The sequence below is a fragment of the Crinia signifera genome, chromosome 12 (genome assembly GCF_055691185.1).
Source record: "Crinia signifera chromosome 12, ASM5569118v1, whole genome shotgun sequence".
Taxonomy (NCBI): Eukaryota; Metazoa; Chordata; class Amphibia; order Anura; family Myobatrachidae; genus Crinia; species Crinia signifera.
The window spans coordinates 8,345,063-8,366,781 of record NC_139228.1 but is presented as its reverse complement, the minus strand read 5'-3'; the positions used below and the strand labels follow the sequence as shown (position 1 = coordinate 8,366,781).

General features: G+C 45.9%; 1 protein-coding gene across 1 annotated transcript; it reads right to left on the bottom strand.

Moving 5' to 3' along the window:
• Nucleotides 1–11,185: 11,185 nt before the first annotated feature.
• LOC146049438 (SLAM family member 9-like) lies at nucleotides 11,186–20,753 on the bottom strand. Its single transcript, XM_083165964.1, has 4 exons — nucleotides 20,684–20,753; nucleotides 15,801–16,127; nucleotides 15,169–15,438; nucleotides 11,186–12,584 (listed from the first exon to the last, which is right to left on the bottom strand). Exons 1-4 carry the CDS (start codon nucleotides 20,745–20,747, stop codon nucleotides 12,460–12,462), a joined length of 786 nt encoding a protein of 261 aa, XP_083022090.1. The 5' UTR covers nucleotides 20,748–20,753; the 3' UTR covers nucleotides 11,186–12,459.
• Between the last annotated feature and the right edge of the window lie 966 nt (nucleotides 20,754–21,719).

Below are 21,719 nucleotides of genomic sequence, written 5' to 3'. Positions count from 1 at the left end.
ACACTGTAACGGGATCTGCTGCACTATATAAGACGCTGTAACGGAATCTGCTGCGCTATATAAGACACTGTAACGGAATCTGCTGCGCTATATAAGACACTGTAACCGAATCTGCTGCGCTATATAAGACACTGTAACGGGATCTGCTGCGCTATATAAGACGCTGTAACGGAATCTGCTGCGCTATATAAGACACTGTAACGGAATCTGTGCGCTATATAAGACACTGTAACGGAATCTGCTGCGCTATATAAGACACTAACGGAATCTGCTGCGCTATATAAGACACTGTAACGGAATGTGCTGCGCTATATAAGACACTGTAACGGGATCTGCTGCGCTATATAAGACACTGTAACGGAATCTGCTGCGCTATATAAGACACTGTAACGGGATCTTCTGCGCTATATAAGACCCTGTAACGGAATCTGCTGCTCTATATAAGACACTAACGGAATCTGCTGCACTATATAAGACACTGTAACGGAATCTGCTGCTCTATATAAGACACTGTAACGGAATCTGCTGCGCTATATAAGACGCTGTAACGGAATCTGCTGCCCTATATAAGACGCTGCAACGGAATCTGCTGCGCTATATAAGACACTGTAACGGAATCTGCTGCGCTATATAATTTATTTTATTTATTAACAGTTTCTTATATAGCGCACACAGATTCCGCAGCGCTTTACAGAGCATAGTTATAATCAAAAACACATAACAAATTACAGTACAAGACAGTTTAGGACAAGCACATGGTTAATATGGATAGTTGCATCAGGGGACAGGACACTGACACAATCATCAGGGTGGCAGAGGTTTATATATTCTAAGAAAGGCACATGAGGAGAGAGGGCCCTGCCCGTGAGAGCTTACATTCTAAAGGGGAGGGATAGACAGACAGGGGTGACACAAAAGGTAAAGAAGTGAGCATAAACAGGTTGGGATGAGAGATGGTCAGGTTTTATGCAGGAGGGTGGGAAGATGACAGCTTAGTCTTTGATATTTTAAGTTTAAAAAAGCGCTGGGTCATCCAAGAGTAGACAGCAGAGAGACAGTTGGTGATATGAGTGAGGATAGAGGGAGAGAGATCAGGAGAGGAGAGGTAGATTTCAGTGTTTTCAGCATAGATGTGATAGTGGAAGTCGAGTGAGCACATAAGCTCACCCATAGAGGATGTATAGAGAAAGAGGACACCTACTATCAATGGAAGAGCAGGAGAGGTGAGGTCATTAGAGGTACAGCTGGTCATTTTCCAAACAGACAGTGCAAGTACAAGCTTTAACAGTGATAGTAAAAGTTGTTTGCAGATGTAAAATGCTGATGTTATGGTTGAATTGCCAGATTAAGCAGCCAGGAGTAGTATGTTGTGTGAATGAATTTAACTCACTCAAAGCAGACTTTGGTTTTCTCCGTTGTTGTTTTGTCCTTCAGTTTCACTTCGGTTTAACGCTGGTATAACGCTAGAAGTACAAATCAATCCCACACAATAGATGTAATGCTCTGCAGTACAGAGGAGATGTTCAGTGTGTTACCTAGAAGTACAAATCAATCCCACACAATAGATGTAATGCTCTGCAGTACAGAGGAGATGTTCAGTGTGTTACCTAGAAGTACAAATCAATCCCACACAATAGATGTAATGCTCTGCAGTACAGAGGAGATGTTCAGTGTGTTACCTAGAAGTACAAATCAATCCCACACAATAGATGTAATGCTCTGCAGTACAGAGGAGATGTTCAGTGTGTTACCTAGAAGTACAAATCAATCCCACACAATAGATGTAATGCTCTGCAGTACAGAGGAGATGTTCAGTGTGTTACCTAGAAGTACAAATCAATCCCACACAATAGATGTAATGCTCTGCAGTACAGAGGAGATGTTCAGTGTGTTACCTGTTGGAGACAAGAGATGATGAGATATAAGAAACTGTACCATAATCTGCTGCTCTATATAAGACACTGTAACGGAATCTGCTGCACTATATAAGACACTGTAACGGAATCTGCTGCGCTATATAAGACACTGTAACGGAATCTGCTGCGCTATATAAGAAACTGTACCATAATCTGCTGCTCTATATAAGACACTGTAACGGAATCTGCTGCGCTATATAAGACACTGTAACGGCATCTGCTGCGCTATATAAGACACTGTAACGGCATCTGCTGCACTATATAAGACACTGTAACGGAATCTGCTGCGCTATATAAGACACTGTAACGGAATCTGCTGCGCTATATAAGACACTGTAACGGAATCTGCTGCGCTATATAAGACACTGTAACGGAATCTGCTGCGCTATATAAGACACTGTAACGGAATCTGCTGCGCTATATAAGACGCTGTCACGGAATCTGCTGCGCTATATAAGACCCTGTAACGGAATCTGCTGCGCTATATAAGACGCTGTAACGGAATCTGCTGCGCTATATAAGAAACTGTACCATAATCTGCTGCTCTATATAAGACACTGTAACGGAATCTGCTGCGCTATATAAGACACTGTAACGGCATCTGCTGCGCTATATAAGACACTGTAACGGCATCTGCTGCACTATATAAGACACTGTAACGGAATCTGCTGCGCTATATAAGACACTGTAACGGAATCTGCTGCGCTATATAAGACACTGTAACGGAATCTGCTGCGCTATATAAGACACTGTAACGGAATCTGCTGCGCTATATAAGACACTGTAACGGAATCTGCTGCGCTATATAAGACACTAACGGAATCTGCTGCGCTATATAAGACACTGTAACGGAATGTGCTGCGCTATATAAGACACTGTAACGGGATCTGCTGCGCTATATAAGACACTGTAACGGAATCTGCTGCGCTATATAAGACACTGTAACGGGATCTGCTGCGCTATATAAGACACTGTAACGGAATCTGCTGCTCTATATAAGACACTAACGGAATCTGCTGCACTATATAAGACACTAACGGAATCTGCTGCTCTATATAAGACACTGTAACGGAATGTGCTGCGCTATATAAGACACTGTAACGGGATCTGCTGCGCTATATAAGACACTGTAACGGAATCTGCTGCGCTATATAAGACACTGTAACGGGATCTTCTGCGCTATATAAGACCCTGTAACGGAATCTGCTGCGCTATATAAGACGCTGTAACGGAATCTGCAACGGAATCTGCTGCGCTATATAAGACACTAACAGAATCTGCTGCACTATATAAGACGCTGTAACAGAATCTGCTGCACTATATAAGACACTGTAACGGCATCTGCTGCGCTATATAAGACACTGTAACGGAATCTGCTGCGCTATATAAGACACTAACGGAATCTGCTGCGCTATATAAGACACTGTAACGGAATCTGCTGCGCTATATAAGACACTGTAACGGAATCTGCTGCACTATATAAGACACTGTGACAAAATCTGCTGCGCTATATAAGACGCTGTAACGGAATCTGCTGCGCTATATAAGACACTGTAAGGGAACCTGCTGCGCTATATAAGACACTGTAACGGAATCTGCTGCACTATATAAGACGCTGTAACGGAATCTGCTGCGCTATATAAGACACTGTAACGGAATCTGCTGCGCTATATAAGACACTGTAACCGAATCTGCTGCGCTATATAAGACACTGTAACGGGATCTGCTGCACTATATAAGACGCTGTAACGGAATCTGCTGCGCTATATAAGACACTGTAACGGAATCTGCTGCGCTATATAAGACACTGTAACCGAATCTGCTGCGCTATATAAGACACTGTAACGGGATCTGCTGCGCTATATAAGACGCTGTAACGGAATCTGCTGCGCTATATAAGACACTGTAACGGAATCTGCTGCGCTATATAAGACACTGTAACGGAATCTGCTGCGCTATATAAGACACTGTAACGGAATCTGCTGCGCTATATAAGACACTGTAACGGAATGTGCTGCGCTATATAAGACACTGTAACGGGATCTGCTGCGCTATATAAGACACTGTAACGGAATCTGCTGCGCTATATAAGACACTGTAACGGGATCTTCTGCGCTATATAAGACCCTGTAACAGAATCTGCTGCTCTATATAAGACACTGTAACGGAATCTGCTGCGCTACATAAGACACTAACGGAATCTGCTGCGCTATATAAGACACTGTAACGGAATCTGCTGCGCTATATAAGACACTGTAACGGAATCTGCTGCGCTATATAACACACTGTAACGGAATCTGCTGCGCTACATAAGACACTAACGGAATCTGCTGTGCTATATAAGACACTAACGGAATCTGCTGCGCTATATAAGACACTAACGGAATCTGCTGCGCTATATAAGACACTAACGGAATCTGCTGCGCTATATAACACGCTGTAACGGAATCTGCTGCGCTATATAAGACGCTGTAACGGAATCTGCTGCGCTGTATAAGACGCTGTAACGGAATCTGCTGCGCTATATAACACGCTGTAACGGAATCTGCTGCGCTACATAAGACACTAACGGAATCTGCTGCGCTACATAAGACACTAACGGAATCTGCTGCGCTATATAAGACACTGTAACGGAATCTGCTGCGCTATATAAGACACTGTAACGGAATCTGCTGCGCTATATAAGACACTGTAGCGGAATCTGCTGCGCTATATAAGACGCTGTAACGAAATCTGCTGCGCTATATAAGACACTAACGGAATCTGCTGCGCTATATAAGACACTAACGGAATCTGCTGCGCCATATAACACACTGTAACGGAATCTGCTGCGCTATATAAGACACTAACGGAATCTGCTGCGCCATATAACACACTGTAACGGAATCTGCTGCGCTATATAATACACTGTAAGGGCGTAACTACCATAGGTGCAAGGGGTGCAGCTGCTATGGGGCCCAGAGCTGAAGTGGGCCCATCTTTACTGCCTAAGTAATATTTTTTACATATAATTATCACCATCAGTTGCTAAATAGGGGGCCCTTACAAACTTTTGCTATGGGGCCTACGAACATCTAGCTACGCCCCTGACTGTAACGGAATCTGCTGCGCTATATAAGACACTGTAAATAAATAAGTAATAAATGTATTGCATCATGTGTCTGTATTGGTCCAAACTGAACTACTTAAAAGCATATCTTTGGTCAAACATTGTATTATTTGCTTAATCTCAGGTGAAGCCTGTAACAGAACCTGGAAGGGCACAAAGGGCACCTTGTGTCGCTGCAAATTTCTTGCAGCATCCGTGAGTACGAACCAATACTCAAACATTGTTCTGCGGATAAACATGTGTTATAGAAAGCATAAAGTTGACAGTGAAAACAGGAAGTTTCTGTCAGAGTGGACTGAACTATACTGTTTTACGCTGCCTGAAAGAACTGGAGCTGTCCCAGTTTGCCTGATATGCAACAAAACGGTCGCTATTATTGAAAGTGGAAACTTAAAGCGACACTACAAAACAAATCATCAGGATTTTCATAAAAAGTTTCCTCCTGGTAGTGCAGCCCGTCTTGTCTGCATTCCTCCCAACTTTTTGTGAGCCGGACCCGGGACACTGCCTAGGCGCGTTGAAATTTGGGGGGGCGTGGCCTATACTCGCAGCTCCCGCAAGGCCACGCCCCCATTTCTCCACTCTGGGCACATGACTCAGAGGCTCTGTGAGCCTCTAGCCGTGCCCCCAGCCCCCTGGCTACGGGAATAGATGCTGTGCGCATGCGCACAGCGTTTATTCCCCGCTGCTTAGCAGCCGACAGGGGGGACTCCCAACAGCCCCCCCACACCGCGGGACACTATCGCCCGCGGGTGGGACAGCGGGACAGGCCCCGATAATCGGGACTGTCCCGCTAAAATAGGGACTGTTGGGAGGTATGTGTCTGTCTTCTTAGTACGGCTATACTAGCTCGGTGCATGAGTAAACAACAAAAATCTTCAGAAGCAGCGTTGCGCATATGCTGGACACCTAGTAAGCACCAGAAGCCATTTTCTGACTCAGAGATTGTAAAGGAATGTATGTTGGAAACGGTCACAGCACTTTTTGAAGAAAAGAAGGACATTCTTGCGGCTATTCAAGCCATTCCTTTGTCTTCAAGAAGCAATTCAAGAAGAACTGAAATTTTAGCTGCAGACAACAAAAGCAGCTTGTGTGAACTTCTACATAAGGCACCTTGTTACGCCATCGCACTTGACGAATCTTGCGACATTGTTGACAATGTACAAATGCCCATGTTTGTGCGATTTTATGATGTTGAAAGTAAACTGTTTACAAATGAGTTGCTACGGTAGCAATATTGCCATTTACAGGCAAGACTCGCGGAGAAGATTTGGGTACTTGTTTCCTAGCACGGCGCCCATGATAATTATCTTATGGCATCGGGTCTATCTGATCGGGTCGTATCGCATCTCATGCAACCCGATCGCATGCGATGCGATCAGACACGGTTTTTAATTGTACAGCCACCCTGATGGGTGATTAATCTATGAAATGCACCCCCATTGTTAACGCCACCCCAATATCAATGCCAACCTGAAACGTGGTTAGCGCAGCGGTATGCGTCCTCCGACCTTTTAATACCCCCACTATCCAGCTCGGTGTGGAGTTGATTTTATATAGTGTGGCGAGCCTGAAGCGTGGCGAGCCCCGCGAGGGGACGCGGATGAATTCACATATATTACGAGGCCGCTCGCCACACTTCGGGCTCGCTGCGCTCTCCACACTATCTACAATTGACTCCACACCGACGTGGATAGTGGGGGTAGGAAAGGGTTGGAGGACGCGTACCGCCGCCCCTCGCGGGCTCGCCACGCTTCGGGTTCGGTTCATAGTGGGGGTGGCGTTAACAATGTGGGTGCATTTCACATATTAATCACCCATCAGGGTGGGTGTACAATTATAAATCGGGTCTGGGGTTCCATTTAACATACTATTAGCCATCAGGGTGCCTTTACAATAAAAAATCAGGTCTCGTCGCATTGCATCGTATTGTAATGGCATGCGATGCGACGCAATGTTAAAATTGTACAGACCCTCATATCGGCTCTGATCGGGTCCCATCGCATACCTTAACTTAATGGTATGCGATGGACCCGACGGGCGCCGTGCTAGGAAACAAGTACCAAGATTTGTTGAAACGTTTTGATGATTTCATTGCTAAATCAAACATTAGCTATGATAAAATTGTGTCCATTTCAACTGATGGCGCTCCGGCCATGATAGGCAAAGACAAGGGTTTGATAAAGAGAATCAGGGATAAGAATGCTGGGATATTATCTTATCAGTGCAGAATTCATCAGACATCCCTTTGTGGTAAACTCAGTGCTACACTGAAGAACATAATGGATACCTTGATTAAGTTGATCAGTTTTATGAGGTCTCGCTCTGCTCCTCAGCACAGACAGTTCAAAGAGATCTTGTCTGAATGGGATTCTGCCTATTCCGATTTATTACAACACAACAATGTTCGCTGGCTGAGTAAAGGCCAAGTTATTGAACGTTTCTGGCACATAAAAGACGAAGTCACAGCATTCCTGGCAAATTTGAATACTGAAGAAGCAGGGAAGTACATGGAGTTCCTAGCCAACAAGTGCAATATGCAAGCTTTGTCCTTTCTGAAAGACATTCTCAAATATTTAAATGAGCTTAATACCGAGTTGCAAGGGAAAGGAAAGTTAATATGCGATCTGGTACAAAGTGTTTCTGCTTTCCGTCACAAGCTTGATATATTTGAAAAAGACATTGAAAAGCAAGAATTTATTAATTTCCCAACTACTCGTGAATTAAGGGAAAAAGATTCTGGAATGGACACTGCAGTATTTTTAAGTTTTGTCTCAGATCTTAGAAAGGAATTTGCAGCAAGATTCAAAGACTTTGATGATATAGGGAAACTGACGCATTTTCTAAAAACTCCCTTTGAAGTTTCTCCAGCGGGAGAATGGACTGATGTAGCTGAGAAGCTGTTCGGACTTTCAAAACCTTCAAATGGAGATAATCGACATGCAAGAAGGTGTTTCCTTGAAAATGTACAATACGGCATCCACTGAAGAATTTGGGGCTAAGCATGTTGACAAGTATGTAAATTGTAAAAAACTGGCGATCAACATAGCTACCATGTTTGGTTCCACATACATATGTGAGACCTCTTTCTCCAAGTTGAAATTTTTGAAGAACAGACATCGATCATCGAACAGACCGTCGACATGGAGCCCACCGCCGACATGGAGCAGGACAAGGCACCAGATCAAGACCCTGGGACCTACCTACGGGATCAAGATAGGTAAGTATCAGTGTGTGTGTAATGTATGTATTAAAGTTTTATTTTTCATATGTGTCAGTGTGTGTTTATTTAACTATTTTTTTAAACTGTGGAACTACAAGACCCAGCGGGCCCTTTAATGCCCCGCAGGCTGGGACTTGTGGTTCTCCAAGTCCCAGGTTGCAGGGTAGGCTTGCTGGGACTCATAGTTCCACAGTTAAAAACAATAGTCTATTCTATTTTTTACACTCAAATCAGCTCGATGCCCACCGCCCAGGGGCATCGAGGACAGCACCAGGCTTCAGCCTGGTCAGGTAAGTCCTGGAGGGGGGGACCCCTTTGGTAGGGGGGGGGGGTCCCCACTCCCCCAGGGCCCCTGGCCAGGCTGACCGGTCAGAGGGTTAATGCTTTGGCCTGGGGGACTTGTATAAAAAGTCTCCCCCCCCAGCTGTAGCATTACCCTGCTGGCTGGTTGAGCCTGGGGCTGGTTCTTAAAATACGGGGGACCCCTTCTCATTTTGTCCCCCGTATTTTGGGAACCAGCCCCGGACCTGGAGCCTGGGGCTGGTTGTTAAAAATCAGGGAACCCTTATTTGTCGGGTTTTCTGATTTTTAATTACCGGCCCCGGCTCTGTCAGCCTGGTGCTGGTTACAGCTGTGGGGGGGACCCCACGCTGTTTTTTTTTTTAAATGTATTTATTTATTTTTTTACACACTGCAGCCTGCACGGATCTGACTGATCCGTGCAGACTGCCTCCACTAATTCGTAATAGCGGCCGTATATACGCCATCGGAGGGTTACAAACCAGTCGTATTTGACTGCTTTGTAAATCCCCCTCCGGAACACGACTTGGCATACGATGTATGATGTCGTATTAATTCGTATTAAGAATATGAATGCAACTTTTTGCTTTGATCTGTTTTCTATCTATATAGTGTAAACATGGGGTAGGGGGGAATGGGACAATATACCTATGCACTGAAACCCACCAAAAAGTAATTGATAGAAATAGGGTGATTATTTTTTCTTTATTCTTGGTCCACAATATGTAATTGAGCGTGCCGTGGCACTGTGTTGCTATGTGGAGGTGCAACCCCAGAGAGTAAGATAAGATGAGGAAGGAGAGGAAAGAGAAAGTACTCTCTTTGTTTGGGGGCACACTTTATTAAAACTTAACGTTTAATTATTTAGTCATTTTTTAAAAAGAATTGGTTAGGACATTACATGGGACATACATGGACATTAAACATATATAACATACACAAACATGTACATACAATTCCTTATATTTGTAAACCCGCATTTATGATTGGCAACATATAGCGACAATCGTTTATGTAATAAATATGGATACAGCTGCCAGTCTAGCGGTGGTAATACAAATGGTTATCCTGAAGGAATTGATTGAAAGGACACCACTATTGGGTGGGTAAATAGCGAATTTTGTTAGCTATGTAGTAATTTATGTTGGAATATACATAATCTGACAAATAGAGTACCCCTGATGTAAAGAAGGTTATTCTAGCAGAAATTATGTGTTTCAGCAACCACTCGATATTAACCTGTCTATAATGATATTAAACAACTGGCGATCTCCAGGGCTATATTTACTGCATTTGATCACGGTCTCCTCAGAGACCGTGATCAAATGCAGTAAATATAGCCCTGGAGATCGCCAGTTGTTTAATATCATTATAGACAGGTTAATATCGAGTGGTTGCTGAAACACATAATTTCTGCTAGAATAACCTTCAGGATTACCATTTGTATTACCACTGCTAGACTGGCAGCTGTATCCATATTTATTACATAAACGATTGTCGCTATATGTTGCCAATCATAAATGCGGGTTTACAAATATAAGGAATTGTATGTACATGTTTGTGTATGTTATATATGTTTAATGTCCATGTATGTCCCATGTAATGTCCTAACCAATTCTTTTTAAAAAATGACTAAATAATTAAACGTTAAGTTTTAATAAAGTGTGCCCCCAAACAAAGAGAGTACTTTCTCTTCCCTCTCCTTCCTCATTCTATCTATATAGATCCGGCTGAATAATTTTTAGACGCGTACCCCTGCTATACAGAAGTTTAGTCACCCTGCCGGCTGACTAATTAGACGCCCAGCCCATGATGATAATTTTGTTTATATGACGTGTCAATAGCCCAAATCGAGCCAGTGTGTACGGTGGTACAATCTTTTTATTGCGACTGTTTGGACAGGAGTACATGGGACGTCGCAAGTAAAATTGTACAGGTGTGTACGCGCGTATCGGCTGGTGTTTGTGGACGGTCGGTCGCGTGTATGGTCAATCGAACGCTAGCAAGAAAACAAGGATTGTATATATGTGTACCCAGCTTTTGTACAGGGGTGTTCCTTGTGTTCCAAAACATAAGTAACTGTATTTGGTAATGGTGCCACAATAAGTGTAAAATGTATCAGTATTGACTAGGCAGAGATCTGCTATCACTGTTAAGCCCTACACACTGGGCCATATTGCGAGCAATAAGAAGGGACTTTCTGAGGGATATTGTGAATAGCGCCTGCTGCGCACTCGTATATCGTTAACGATGAACGCTGCCTCACCCTGCATGTTCAGGATCCCGACTGTCGGTGTGTTATACCACACCTGTTAGCAACAGTCATTGTGCAGCATGATGTGGGCAACGTGCATATGGATTTATTCTGCACCGATTTATCTACCAAGAGGGGTGCGCAGTTCCCAGGGGGTGGAGGGCTGCGCCTGCTTTGCATATATTATATAAATATATAGACTGCATCTAACAGGGAGATATCATTACACGCTGGTCATGGTCTGGCACACGTATAAGATGTTACATTACGAATTGTCGCTGTCCCCTTTAACACTGAAGGTGCAGGAGTTTCATCACTATACACACACACACACACACACACACACGTAAAACAATCAAAGTAAAAAGGATAAATAAATAAAATGTGCCCCCTCCCGCCCAAAAACAAAACCAAACACGTGTCAACCATTAAGTGCATTTACCATGCCACCCTTTGAAAGCAATGCCAACATGATGTTGACCTATTAACTGTCTATAAAGACAGTGTCCATCCATAGTCCAGAACCCTTACATGTGGCCTGAGAAGAAATCTGGTGTCTACTAGTCAGAGGAGGTCTGTCACAGGTAAGGTTATTTGTGGACCCGGACAAGACCCTGACTTAAGCGCAGGTATAATAAAAGGTTTATTCCTGCATCGATATGAACATGACAAGATCAATCACGAATGGCAATGGAAAGGAAACAGACCAATATATAGCATGTCCTGCGCGGCAGGGTGTGCTGGGAGAATGCAGGCCAGTCACACTAGCACTATTGGTGGTGGGCTGGGAGTAAGCAGTTACTGGGATTAAACCAAAGTGCAGGTTACCAGGATGTACCAATGAGCAGAGAACAGCAGGTGCAGTTACCAGGATTAACCCATGAGCAACTGTTCTCGTCGGTTCTACCTGTGTTTCCAGGTAGTTGCTCACTGTAGAGCAACTACCTGGAAACACTGGGGTAGAACCAATGAGAACAGGGGTGCAGCTACTCAGGATTGCTGTGGAGCCAGGTGGTGCTATGGATGGGGCAGCACAGGAGTCTTTGGCCAACCAGACCCAGGTTAGCAGACTGTATACACAGGTATGTACAACAAAGCATTGGCCATCCCCCAGTGCTGGAGGACAGCCTTATATCCCTGGCTGTATAGTGATTGGCCGATACACCTTAGCTGACACACGGAGCGTGTGAGGTCACTGGGTCCAGAGTGGTCAGCTGACTCAGACTGTCATGGCCACGCCCAGTACTTGGCCTGCAGGGATCTCATATATAGCAGAAGCACATGGAGGCTGTAGTGGCTGAGTGTAGAGGTAGTGGAGGCTGTGGGTGTGCTGGGGTACATGTATAGAGCCAGCAAGGACTGATGCATGGAGCTGACGTATATGACATGCGTATCTCAGCATAGACAGGTGAGTGCCCGGCGTGGCAATGCTACCAAACCACGCCTTGTGATAGGGTCTTGTTATTGGCGATTCCTATGGGCCAGGCTTATGATTTCCTATTTCTGGATTGATTGTTCTCCAAGGTGAGCGTCTCATTAGCGAAATGTTAATGATTTGTAATAAGAAGGTGTAAATATTATAATCCGATGAGACGACCGCAGGGAGTCGCTGCAGAACCTCCATTACTCATTGCCCTAATCCCAGCTGGATCTTCACCTATTGGGTCCCCTCCATCTTCATGTGACAGCGAAGCAGCCAGCACATCGCTATCAGTATACAGCCAGCCAGGGACAGCCGCGCTATAGTCACAGCTGTGCAGTCACCTGCGTCCTGCTTCCTGCCTGAAACGAGATTTAGGGAAATGATATTTACATCCGAACACAATGATTGGGTATAAATCATCCTTTTATATGAAGTAAATCGGCATTTAGCATTAACCGTATCTGTGCCCAAACCTGTGTTTCAAAACGTACAGTGCGACAGTCAGCCCAAAGATCTACATTAGATGGGGCACCAGCGGTGTAATCGACCCATGACCACAAACACATGATCAATGGCCGGCCCAGGCTTTCCTTTTTGAAACCCCTACTGTGGCCCATGCTAGTAAGTAACCTACCATGTGGCAAAGGTTCCCAAAGGATATCCACAGGTCATTTAACTAATGCTTCAGTCAATTGGATTTAACCGTCTCTGCTCAGCCACGGATATCCCTAAGTGCTGGACTGTTAGCGTGCCTTGAGGTCTGCGTTTAGGAACCAGAGTAATGTCTTCTGCAATCTGGCACCAAACATGCGTAGGGATGGCCATCGACCATCGATAATTCGAAATCATCGATGGTTCATGGTCAATGTCAAATACTTTTGCCATCGATGGGGGAGAACCAGATGGTTTCCCTCCATCGATGGAACAGCAAAACGATGTTGTTGTTTTTTTTTTTTTTTAAAGTGCCGGGACACAGAGCATAGCTCCGCCCCCTGACACCCGCAAAGCCCCGCCCCTGTGTTTTAATTGGACCACAGGCCAATCAATCAAACACAATGGATGACCATCGATATGTATAAATATCGATGGTCATCCATTGCATAGTTTAGCACTATCGATGGCCTGTTGCAGAATTGCCATCGATGGCAATGGCAACGATGGCCATCCCTAAACAATTGGATATGTACACGATGTATGAATACAATAATTCTCCGATGCTACTCTTTGGGGCTATTAGCGCCATCTACAGGCCAAACTGTATTATGGCATTTTTTTTTTTTAACAAAGCTGCTGGGATCGCTTCTACGGTATGGGAAATCGGGTCGACATAGCTTGACACAAGCATTAGGTTGATATGTCTAAAGTCGAACACTCCCCCTTGACTTCAGAGTGTGTTTTCACCCGCTAAACATTTTGTGAGCAGGACAATCGTGGGAGGTGGCCATGCCTCCTACAATTAGAGCACACCCCCCAAATTTTACAGGGGCCTGGCATACCTCTTGGTGGCCCTGCATATGGATGTTCCTTCTCCTACTCTCCCAGATTGGCAAGGAGGCTCATGAAAATCAGGTTCCACCACCTGCCATCCAGAAAATTGGGCAAGCCCCATGCAGCCACCTTGCACCATCTGTACCACCAAACTTTCCCTGCTCACCCCCAACAGAGGTGTAGCAAGGGCGGAGCCGGTGGAGCACAAGCTCCGGGCGCCGGAAGCTATCAAGGCGCCGGAGCCATGCCGGCACCGCCATCTTGCCAGCTCCCCTGCACTCTTGTCTGCCCATTCATTCCATTTCCCCCGCCGGCGCCAGCTCCCGGCTGCGTCCAGGAGACGTGGTGCTATTTTAAATTCATGTCTCCCAATCAACTGGTGGCTGCTGGACCGCGAGCGCCTATTGGCTAGCACGGTCCAGCGGGAGATGTGAATTTTAAATAGCAGCACCGTGCACGTCTCCCGGACACAGCGGGGAGCCGGAAGTGGACAGGCCCGGCGAAAGGGGGTGCACAGATTGCACCACTGCTTTGGGTAATGCAGAGCACGTGTATGCAGCCGGTGCCATGTATACTATGGGTAATGCAGAGCATGGGGTATGCAGTCCGGCGCTTTATCTTGTGCTTACCAGTACCCCCCATCACCCCTCAATCAATGAGTACCTCTATATGTCCTCCGCTTCCCAGTACTCCCCATCACCTCTCAATTAGTGTTTTTTGTTTGCTATATACGGCGCTGCGGACACTTTGTGGCGCCTTATAAATAAACAAACTACTACTGCTTTGCCGACTGGGCAAGGGGGGGGGGGGGGGGGTGAGGGTGATAAGCATGCCCTTGCTCCAGGCAACAAGGAATCTAGCTACACCACTGACCCCCAAAGACAGCTGGATTGCGTCATCGTAGCCCTGCTTCCCACTTTAACTTGCTGGCGACTTCACACTCATGCACTGCCACCTTCTCAGAGCCACGCCCTGTGTTGGGCAGACCTGGATGCTTTTTCCCAGTGGGAGCAGCCAGACCGCCGGCATGTATGCTCCGCCTCCCACTCCCATCATCAAAAGTTTGACAATAACAATGCAACAGTTATGTCAATGTTAAGTTTTTGGCATGCATCGTGTTCACATTCTCAGAAGAGTAAGGAGTAAGGTTCCCGTGGGGGGGGGGGGGGGGAGGTTAGGCTTAGACAGTAGGGGAGAAGGGATAGGTTTATGTACTCAAGCAGGGGCTCCCAATCATACATGGGCGTACTAAGGGGTTAATTTGCTAGGATGGAAGTGAAGAGAGATAATGCACCAGTCATGTTACAGGCTGTTTGAAAATTGATGGTTAGGAGCTGGCAGGCTGCTATTTTATCTCTCTCCACTTTATCCCTCTCCAAGGCTTAGTAAATAATCCCTTAATTAGTACTCTGCTTTATTTTGCTTTAGCAATCTGTGCACAAGCATGGCTGTCACCTGCTAGAGAAGCTGTCTTATAATAACCCCAGAGGGAGACAGACTGGGAGACTGCGCTGACGCTGTTCTGCGCTGTACAGGTGTAGTCAGCGTGTGGATCCGGGTCAGACAGGTGCAGGACGTTGCCGGTAACCTTCATGCCGCTTCCGGCTGAGCTGCTCCAGGTGATTGTCACATCAGATCCGTTCCCTGTGCAGGTGACGGTCACTCTGCGTGACTCGTTACGGACGATGTCATATGTGATGTGGATGTCGTCATCAGAAAGCATTCCTGTCGATGATATAAAAGGAGGTGTATCAAACACTGGAGAGAGATAAAGCAAAGAGAAAGCCCAGCCAATCGGCTTCTGACATTTTTACAGGCTGTACGACAGAAGCTTTAACCCTTTACAATGCTTCTTTCTCCAAGCTTTGAAACATCTCCCCCATACTATGGGCAAACTCCTCATGGTACCATGTGACTTTCTGCCATCACCCGCTTATGAGAGGTAATGATATTAGTAATGGCCACTAAGGGCCTAATTCAGCACCAGTGAGCTGGCGATACTGTACAATCAAACTTTTAGAACCCCCAACAGAAATCCCCTGACACTGTACAGCTAGAGATCCCCCTACAGATATACTGCCACTTACTGTACACCCTGAGGTTATACATCTGCGCACATAGTTTTTCTTTGCCCGACACCTTTCTCAGGGTACTCGCTGTGTAGGTGCCTTGGTCTCCGCTGACTAAGTCGGTCATATTTAATGATCCATCGTCCAGAACGTACAGTTTCCCTTTGTATCGTTTGTCTCGGATCTTTATGTGTCCGCCTTGTTCCGTGGTGGCAAAATGGTTTCCAGATATAAGCCAAGTGATGTCACTGCTGATTCCAGTCCGATTCACCCACAGGATGACATCACCGCCCTCTACACCAATAACATCTCTCCTTTCTCCACAGAATCCTTCACATAACATACCTGGCAAAGAGAGACGACAGGCTACAATGTGACCTAAATGTATGTCTAATGAGATGTATAATGTGAGCTGATGTGTATGCGTACGTAATCGGGTCCTTCTCCCGGCCCCCCGGGAAGGTGGGCAAGTCTCCCGCTTTCGGGTGATAGCCCCCGCTCCACCCTTGCCCGCTGGTTTAATTACCGTAAATCGCGGGTCCGCGGTGAGGGGGCGGGGCTTAAATGACGCAATCACAGCATTTAAGCCCCGCCACCTCTCCGCAGCCCGCGAATAACGGCGTTTTTCGGCATGGGGGGCCGGGACCAAGTGCTGTCAGCCTTGCCCCCGCCCCCCTGACGTGTTGCCTCTCCGAGCTTCTCCCGAGAGGTGAAAACAAAAGTAGCCAAGTATGTGCAATAAGTAAGAGGGAGGAGATGTAACCGTTCCTAGAAGGTTAAATGAAACTGAAAGTTTGTATTCTGTTATATTGCAATAGGGAAACGGGTAGTGATGAATGTGCAGCTTCTCGCTTACATTGTGCCTGTGTGTCTGTTGTATCCTCTGCGTGTATAATGTGTGATGGCTTTTTAACAACACTCAGCAGGACCTTAACGTAGCTGACAAGTAAGTTAGCAAATATGGGGAATAGGGATTATTAACGGTTCTTATATAGCGCAACATATTCCGTTGCACTTTACATTAGGAGACTGTGATACAACAAACAGGGTATTTACAGACAGTCAAAGGGTCCTGCTCTCAAGCTTACAATCTATAGGGTTCCACCAGAACCCAGCAGTTGGCCAGGGGTCCGGAGCAGTGGCGGCTCCTGCCTTTAGACTTAAGGGGGGCTGTAATTTCCTGGGTGCTGCTCATTGCAGATGCTCATTATATACTTGCAGGTTATTAGTTTGATTTGCGCTGTACCAGTGTTAGTGTGCATTTACTATAAAATAAAAAATAAAATAAACTTCCATGCACCTCTCTGGTGCAATGCATACCTTCCTTCAGCTGCATCACACTGATGCCCCTTTCAGACCGCACTTAAAAACCGGTATGTTGCCGATTTTTAACCGTTGTAAAACGGTAATCTTGTCTTAAAGGTGCAGAACCACTTTACCGTTTTACAAAAGCCGTTTTTGTAAAACGGTTAAAATAGAGGGTCCTACCCGTTTCAGACCCGGTATTTTGGCATCAAAATCGGGTCTGAAACGGTATTTAGGACCCAGCCAATGAGCTAGGTCCTAAATTCAGCGCAGTGAATATTTAATGAGCGCTCATTAAATATTCATAGCACTGGTCTGTACGGTGGGGATGTGATTGGATAGGAGAGGATATGTGTGGCCTGTACGGTGGGGATGTGATTGGATAGGAGAGGATATGTGTGGCCTGTACGGTGGGGATGTGATTGGACAGGAGAGGATATGTGTGGCCTGTACAGTGGGGATGTCATTGGATAGGAGAGGATATGTGTGGTCTGTACAGTGCGGATGTGATTGGATAGGACAGAGGATATGTGTGGTCTGTACAGTGGGGATGTGATTGGATAGGACAGAGGATATGTGGCCTGTACAGTGGGGATGTGATTGGATAGGACAGAGGATATGTGTGGTCTGTACAGTGGGGATGTGATTGTATAGGACAGAGGATATGTGTGGTCTGTACAGTGGGGATGTGATTGGATAGGAGAGGATATGTGTGGACTGTACAGTGGGGATGTGATTGGATAGGAGAGGCTATGTGTGGTCTGTACAGTGGGGATGTGATTGGATAGGAGAGGATATGTGTGGTCTGTACAGTGAGGATGTGATTGGATAGGACAGAGGATATGTGTGGTCTGTACAGTGTGGATGTGATTGGATAGGAGAGGCTATGTGTGGTCTGTACAGTGGGGATGTGATTGGATAGGACAGAGGATATGTGTGGCCTGTACAGTGGGGATGTGATTGGATAGGAGAGGATATGTGTGGTCTGTACAGTGGGGATGTGATTGGATAGGAGAGGATATGTGTGGTCTGTACAGTGGGGATGTGATTGGATAGGACAGAGGATATGTGTGGTCTGTACAGTGGGGATGTGATTGGATAGGAGAGGATTTGTGTGGTCTGTACAGTGGGGATGTGATTAGATAGAAGAGGATATGTGTGGCCAGTACAGTGCAGATGTGATTGGATAGGACAGAGGATATGTGTGGACTGTACAGTGGGGATGTGATTGGATAGGAGAGGATATGTGTGGCCTGTACAGTGGGGATGTGATTGGATAGGAGAGGATATGTGTGGCCTGTACAGTGGGGATGTGATTGGATAGGAGAGGATATGTGTGGTCTGTACAGTGGGGATGTGATTAGATAGGAGAGGATATGTGTGGCCTGTACAGTGGGGATGTGATTGGATAGGAGAGGATATGTGTGGTCTGTACAGTGGGGATGTGATTAGATAGGACAGAGGATATGTGTGGCCTGTACAGTGGGGATGTGATTGGATAGGAGAGGATATGTGTGGTCTGTACAGTGGGGATGTGATTAGATAGGAATGGTATATGAAGGGTAAGTGGCTGGTTCTGGAATTTGATAAGCTGCCTGAAGTGTTGAGTTTTCAGGGAATGCTTGTAGGTTTGGAGACTGGAGGAGAGTCTTATTGTGCTTGGGAGAGCATTCTACAGAGAGGGTGCAGCCGGAAGAAAGTCCTGCAGTCTGGAATGGGAGCGAGTAACGAGTGTGGATGAGAGACGCAGATCTTGTGAGGAGCGTAGAGGTCGTGTTGGAAGTTATATTGAGATAAGAGAAGATATGTATGTTGGTGTAGTTTGGTTCATGGCTTTGTGTGTGTGTTAAAGCGGGCTGGAACCAGAATTGCTTCGAACGGAATCGGGACAAGGGATCTACAGCAAAAAGATAGACAACTATTAGGTCGACATGCAGAAAGGTCGACATGAAAAAAGATCGACACAAGCATTAGGTCGACAGTGTGTAGTTCGACAGTCAAAAAATCGACATGGGATTTTTCACTGTTTTTTTTTTTTACCCGATTGTCGACATGGACACAGATTAAAGTGCACCACATCCCCTTGCTTCGCTCGCTATGCTTCGGGCACGGTGCCTTGCTACGCTCGGCACACTATTTTATTCTCCCTCCACGCCCTAGTGGATGGTAGGGCATGAAATACCACCTGTCGCCACATGTCAGCTGAAAAAACAGTGAAAAACCCCATGTCGACCTTTTTGCATGTCAACCTTTTTGCGTGTCGACCTAATGATTGTCCGTAGATCCCTTGTCTGGATACCAATTCCAACAAGGCTAGATTGACCATTACTGTCAGATGACCATAGACACGGACTGCATTGGTGGAACAGCGATCACCTGACTTAAGCAAACATGTCTGCACCCTATGACCAGAGTCTATGGGGAACACCATGTGGGAGATGCTATGAATGAATGCAGATTCAGCATACAGACAGCACAGTCCAAAATTTGAATAGGAAAACCACACCAACTGCCAATGAGTCAGTTGGGAATGTCAGTTGGTGTGGCTCCTCCCCTATTTGAAATGTGAACTGTGCTGCAGCCCTACTCTGGATCCGCCACTGCATATGACATATACCTGGCTTGTTCCGAAGGCCTAATGAATACTTGAAGTAGGTATAAAGGCTTCCTGTTTTGTTCCTTGATCATGCTGGGGGTTGTAGTCTCTAGTATTGCACTGCCCCAGCCTGTGGCTCCTCATCTCTCTCCATTCCTGGGGCCAGGCCTGTCTATACAGGTGAGTACCACCTGGGGGAGTTACATATGAGGCAACTTGTATTTTTGGTATGGTTACCCTATTACATATCTAAACAGACCTATAGCAGCATACAGGGGTGCATTAACTACAGTGCATCCATGTAGCACGAGTAATTCATATGTGTCCTGAATTATTATGGACCGATCTAGTCATTCAGTGGTGCACTCACAGAACCCTGTAACACAAATCCGGTCATTTGTAGAGAGCCAGCTATTCACTGGCCGAGACTTACTGCTAATTGGCTTTTACCTCACAGAACAATATTCAATCCCGGACAAAATTCTTGCCACGCAAAACCTGGCCTAGATTCGCCTTTTCAGTATTCAATCATGGGTGCATTTTTTTTGTCCACTTTTCGTTGATGCCATTTCACTTTTTCTCTTTGTGAATCGGGGTGGGCCAAAATACGTGAATTCGCGGCAATTTCGCCGATACGCGTGTTTTTTTGCCAGTGCTGGGCTTCTGGCCCAGGTGAAAAATTGGCACTGGGATTGAATAGGCAAATTGAATTTGCCCCCCAAAACCAGGCGAAAACGGCCTTTTTTCATCTGGTGAAAATTTGGTCTGAGATTGAATAAACCCTCGCCCCCCCACCACCACCACCACCACCACCACAATATCTCCATTGAGTTTTTTTGACTCATGTCCACCAATGAATTCTCATCTTAATAACCATCCTGTATCCAGGGCTAGTCACTGGTGTGAGGCTTCTCTGTACCCTGGGCAAAATTTCAGCCCACTGCCCCCCCCCCAACCCTATATGGGTACTATGGTACATATTTCCAAAAAAGAGACTCACATTTCAGGAGACAAACCCCCAGTAGGCTGTGTGGCAGGATCATTCTCCCTCTTCTGTCCTGCATCCCGATTCCCGCTGATATGAGAACTGTGAAAGGCTGAGAAGCAATTCTTGTATTTCTAAGTAAACACCCATCCAAAGGGGAACTCTTACTTTCTATGTCACACGGGGTGTATAGAAGACTGGAACGGACTTTAATTGCCTTGACTACACCACAGAAAGAGTTAGCACCCCACCAAAAGCTCTCTGTGGAGGGATCAGCACTGTCCTTCTGTTAGAACCCAGTACAGTGTATACTTGGAAGGTTGACATTTGTGTCGCCATTTTCTAGAAGACTGTACTCCAAAAACGAAGCTCAGCTGCACATTTTTACCAAAGGTTGTTGTATCAAACTCTACTTTGAATTTTAACTTTTTTAATTTCCCCTATGGCCCATGATGAGGTTGGAGTTGGATTGACCAATAGTCCTGTTTATTGATTGCATTCATGATTCCAGCTTCCAGATGGTGTGAGCATAGGCCAAACGCCTGTAATAGGTGCCAGGAGTGTGGTCACCCTGCACCATACATTATTATACTCACCCATCTGGGGATCTGCTGCAGACACAAATCACTCTGAAAATGGCTGCAGCTGCCATTCCGGGGTGATTTTCGCATGCACACTGGAAATTAGGGATGCCAATCCCAGGGCATTTTTTAAAATCGGGATTGAAAAAGGCACAATTGCGGGATTCCTGGGATTGGCATCCCTAATGGAAATTTACCCCTGCCCCCCACATTAACTTACTTGGGGGAATGAGGCAGCAGCAGTGAGGCAGACAGTGGGTGTGACGCCGGGTGGCGGAGGTGCTTGATTGCCGGGAGCAGTTTCATGGATGGAGGTGCAGTGGTGCGGACTGCACTCCAGCACGTTGCTATACGATGGGATGCATAACTTACTGCTGGGGAGCGGGCAGACAGCGAGCACATTGCAGAACATGTTAAGGGGGGGGGGGGGGAGTGTACAATACAGGAAACATGGTTCAGTCTAGCACCAA